Source organism: Ipomoea triloba, chromosome 11 (assembly GCF_003576645.1).
Source record: "Ipomoea triloba cultivar NCNSP0323 chromosome 11, ASM357664v1".
Lineage (NCBI taxonomy): Eukaryota > Viridiplantae > Streptophyta > Magnoliopsida > Solanales > Convolvulaceae > Ipomoea > Ipomoea triloba.
The window spans coordinates 17785106-17790398 of record NC_044926.1 but is presented as its reverse complement, the minus strand read 5'-3'; the positions used below and the strand labels follow the sequence as shown (position 1 = coordinate 17790398).

General features: G+C 35.8%; 1 protein-coding gene across 1 annotated transcript; it reads right to left on the bottom strand.

The window, feature by feature from the left end:
• Window positions 1–590: 590 nt before the first annotated feature.
• LOC115997368 (probable rRNA-processing protein EBP2 homolog) lies at window positions 591–1625 on the bottom strand. Its single transcript, XM_031236912.1, is given in 2 exon segments — window positions 591–1103; window positions 1105–1625. Coding segments are annotated over 2 exon segments (852 nt in total). The 5' UTR covers window positions 1618–1625; the 3' UTR covers window positions 591–764.
• Window positions 1626–5293: the final 3668 nt, after the last annotated feature.

Below are 5293 nucleotides of genomic sequence, written 5' to 3'. Positions count from 1 at the left end.
CTTTCTTCAGGAAACTTGTATCCATTTACAAAATCCCTAAAGAGTTTGTGGTTAAATTCAAGAAACTCTTGAAGGAAGGGGAAGTCTATGATATTCACAATTTCGTTGTGCAAACGTATCGCATGAGGTTTAAGTCGTGCGAGCATAAATATATGATGAAAGCGAACCACGACACTTTGATTAGCGCTTCCGATCTAGATGAATCCGTCTTTCCCAAACACATGTTCAAACTTAAGGATTTTAGATCATTGAAGGCTCCCGGAGGAGTGGATAGCAATATGCTAATTGGTAAATTCTTCTTTAAATCTTATTCTATACTAGATGTGTTTTTATTTCTTTTTGTTATACTAAATTTCTAATAGTATATATTCATGAATGCCAATTTTAAATCTTTTGTCAAGAAACATTTTATCAGACCAAAATAATATTAAATATACATGCATCATTATTAATACTTTAAATATTTAGTTGCTACATAATATATAAATTTTAGTTTGGCAATATAGGATACACAGGTCCTTTATTTCAAATATTTTTAAAATATTATAACAAATCCAATCCGTGCAACGCACGGGCGAAAATACTAGTCAGATATAAAAAGTACCACCACTGTTCAATACAGAAACTTGAGAATAGAAAATCAGAGAGGCCATTGCATTACAATATAAGATAATGATCCTAACACAAATTTCAAAAAACTATTAAATACTATAAGTTAATCATTTTACCCTTCTCTTTTTACTTGAGAAATCACTCTTGCTGAATCATCGAAAATCATTGGTAGAGTCAGCAGTGTTCTGCTTCTTTAGGCCTTTCTTCCCACCAAATCCAAATTTCGAATTCCTGTTTTCTCTGCCCTTCGGCTTTTTATCAGATCCTTTTTTATTGTTTCCACCATGTGGTCTGCCCTTCCCTCCAGAACGGTCTCCGGGAGACACCCCTGGCCGCTTCTTGTTTGGCCGTTGGAAAACCTTGCCATCTTCTAAATCCAAATCAAGTTCAGCGTTTGAATCTTTGTCAAACCCATTTTGCTGCCTTTGTTTCCTCCACTTCTTGACAGACTCAATTTCTTGCTTCATCTGCTGAGCTCTCTCTTTTTGTTTTTTGTGCCTGCACCTCTTTCGCCAATTTCTTGTTCTCCCTGGCCTTCTTCCTTTCCTCTGCCTCCTCAATCTTCTTCTTTTCTGCTAAGAGGCGTCCCTTAACTTTCTCCATGTGAACATCAGACTTCACCATTTCAGCATAATAGTCAGATGGCCTCAAAAAAGGAACCCCATCAGATTGAAACTTGAGATAGGCTTCTCGAGTTCCCTGCAAGGCCTGTGTGTAAAATGAGAGCTCTCTTGGCAAGTCATCATTCACATCCACTTCTCCCTCTTGGTCTATGTCAATTGAGAGCTTATGCATCCAACCTGCTTTATCAGGCCAGCTGATATCTCCAAGCTTGTCTAGCAACCCATCCTTATTGTAAACAGCATTCCTAGAAGGTTCAGCCAACTTCACTACTTGCTCTTGGTCCTCTTCCTCTTCTTCTGATTCAGTTTCAAATTCAGATTCTGAGGATTGCTCTTCAGGATCCCCCATCCCAACATCCTGATTTTCAGCAGCTTTAGCCATTGGTCTTCAGGCAGAAGTGCAGAACACAAGTTGTAACGTCAGAGAAGGTAGAGGGGAGAATAAGGGGCTCTTTTTAGTATATCGTTTCAACAATTGTGTGATAAAATTATAGTACTTACATAATGAACAATTATTATACCATGGACCATGGTTTATATTGCAGTGTGAATCATAATCCAAAAATTATGTGTCTTGAAAGCACATAAAATGGTAATTACAGACACATAACATGATAACTACAGATACATTAATTGTTAAATGTAGGTACAAAATATGTTAACTGCAAACACATAACATGCTGATTAACATGTCATGTGTCTGCAGTTAACATATTCTTTGTCTACAGTTAACAGTTTATGTGTCCGTAGTTATTATGTTATATGTATGTAATTACCATATAATGTGCCTTCAATTTGTTTACAGATACAGAAACGATTAACTGCATGTATAAAATTTGAAGATCATTTTTGGACCAGGATCCACAATGTAAGGTAGACCCTGATCCATGGTATAATTTGCCCATAATCAATAGGCTTGAAATGAATTACTTAGAAATTAGTTGGCTTTACATTTTTGCCTTAATTGTTTACTGATGCACTTTCAATTTTTGAAAACCATCCTTTAATATTAACTTAATGAACCTATTTTAGTTCAATTAATATTACATTGTAGTTGCATTATTATTGTAAAGATGACTTTTAGTATTGTATAAATGAAACTATTTTAGTATTATAAAAATGAACCTTTAGTATTGTAGTACAATTGTGAAAAAGAACTTGCAATATTTTAAAAATGAACTTGTAGTATATTGTAAAAAGAACCTATTGTGTTTACTTAATGAACTTATTTAATGTCCATCAATATAATTATTTATTTCTATTAGTATTGTGAAACTGAACTTAAAACGTTTTGAAAATGAACATATAATATATAAAAATGAATATGCAATACTGACTTAATATAATTATATGTTAATGTAAAACATTAAAATAAAATATTAATATATATGTCACTTTTTTTTTGAAGATAAAAAAAAAAGTGACATATATATTAATATTTTATTTTAATGTCACTTAAAATCTTAATATATTAATATGTCACTTAAAATATCTCGTTTAGAACTTTTTAATAATATATTTTTATATATTAATTTTATTTATAAAAAAAAACAAAAAGAAAAAAATAAATTGAAGTTTAAACAAATGGTTTGCATTTCAAGGTGGATCATAGTCCATGGTACAACAATTCATATGTAAAATAGATAATAACAACAGTAATAACATTATCATCATAATTGATGATTTTATTGGATCAACCCATCACAAAACTAGATTATTAAGAGTAAAATAGGCTAGGTTATGAAATCGCTTAGCCGTTAATTAATTAATTTATTAAATATTAAAAAAAATAAAGAAAAATGGTTAAAATTTAGTAGTAGCAAGGCGTCAGTACAGAGTTGCGTCAGCTGTGGATATAGACTAGGCTAAGGGACGGACTTCATCTCTTCTATTCTCTTCACTTACACCTTACACTTCAGCTGAGTTTAACGAGGCTTAGGTGTGGAGCCTTCCACTGTGGACCGAGACTACACAAAGGTAGAACACCATAGAAACTTCGCTTACTTTCTCATAAACCTTGATAACAAATGCAAATATTAAACAAATAGGACGTTGGGTCGCATGTACACTTTCGGTCTATAAGAAATAATATTGAAAATAGGCTTAAGTCAAGCTCAATATGACTATTACAGCTTTTTGACAAATTAGACAAGTTGCCTAAAAAGGAAAGAAGACAATGGACTACGGAAGTCAAGTCTTTGTTGAGTGATGGTGATATTTGAAGAAGATCCACACCCCTTATTTATACTATTTTGGGGCCGAAAATAAAAAAGAACGAGTGAATGAGAACGCCCAGCAATTCTAGACCACAAACATGTCCATCTGACCGCCAACTGACCGACTTTCGCCACCCACCCCCTTCGCACACCTTTGGAGCATAAAAGCTTGTCAACAATGCCTCCTACCCCCCTCCCCAATCCATTATGCTTGGGTGAGGGGCCCCAATCCATTATGCTTGGGTGGGGGTTGAAAATGCCCCTCATTGCCCGTCGACAACAGTAGGTAGCCGTCGGTAGTGGTGGCTTGCGACTACCTGCCATGCCTAACAGCTTGTCATCTGGTCGAGCGGGGCACCATGCTGCCTAGCCACCCATCCATCCCTCATTTACTTATCTTTGCACCTTATGGCCTTGGATTTTATATCCCTGATGGGGTGTGAAATGTCGCTCCACTGAGGATTGGGGGTTATGACACGCAATATGCAATCACAAAACTAGGCACTAGCATAAGGATATCAACAAGAAGCTAAACAAACGACAATAAGGTGGAACAAACACATATGAACAATAGATAAATACAAAATAAAGAAATAGGACTCACGTTATGGGGCATTACCATCTAGATGCTTCAACTACCTACAGGGTTAGGGAGAACAAATAACCAAGGAGTCAAGCGGGAATGCATGTAGGAATCCTAGTCTAAAGTCACAATTGTAAGCAAATAAACAAGGATTAGACCAAAGATTGCCGCACTTTCATGGTGTATCAATCCTAGCTCTTAAAGTACATAAGCATTTTAAAGCCCCTAATTTCCCCTATTTTCATGAGAAGAAATTGGGTTTATGCAAGGGATGACACAAATTCATCACCAACTTTCATTGAGGCAAGGAATCCTCCAAATATATGCCAATGAATGTGTACATCAAACATAAGCAAGATTCAAACACAATACCCTCATAAACACATGAACCCTAGGTTGGGGTTCTTCCCCTTTTTCACAATAATCACAACTTAAGCATCAGAATAGATAATACAACCTTAAATCAAGCCCATAAACTAACTACTCATGATTTAATAGCATAAAGAACACAAAAGCACAAGTAATAAACATAAATCTTGCAAAAGAAAAGAGATAAGGCAAAGAAAACTTCTCTATTGAAATAAATGGTAGAATCTTGAAATCCAAGCTCCAAATCCAAGATTACAAGCTTCAAATATGTTTAGAAACCTAAATCTAAGACTAATCTAACCTAAAAATATGAAAGGAAGTGAAAGGAAATGACTAGGGTTCGAACAAGGTCGAAAACCGTGGAAATGAAGCTCAATTTGAGCTTAAATAGTGAACAGGGCACTGAGGGACGCCCTCAGGGACGGACGTCCCTAAGGTAGTACGTGTTATTCCAATGAGTACTGAAATAGAGGGACGACTAGGCAAACGAGCGTACGCGAGGGGGTACGCCACCTACTTCGTTTTTGAGATCTTGGATGGATTGAGGGATGGGCGTACGCAAAGGGGGTACGAGCATTTAAGTGAGCACGGGAAAATGGCTTGAATTTGCGTACTCCTAGAGGGATGGGCGTACGCATAGGGGTACGACGTCCCTAGATTTTCCTCCATCTTCATAGCTTCATATTTGGCCTCCATTTGATGCCAACGCCCACCAAAATGCATGAAAATGCTCATCTTTGCTTCCAATGCTTTCCAATTCATACTCCTTGTAAAATAACACAAATAAGCACCAATTCTCATTAAATTTGGAATGATCTGTAAAGAAAATGACTTAGTGAAAGGGGGGAATATATAGACAAATAAGCACTTACCAATCCCTTATCACTTTT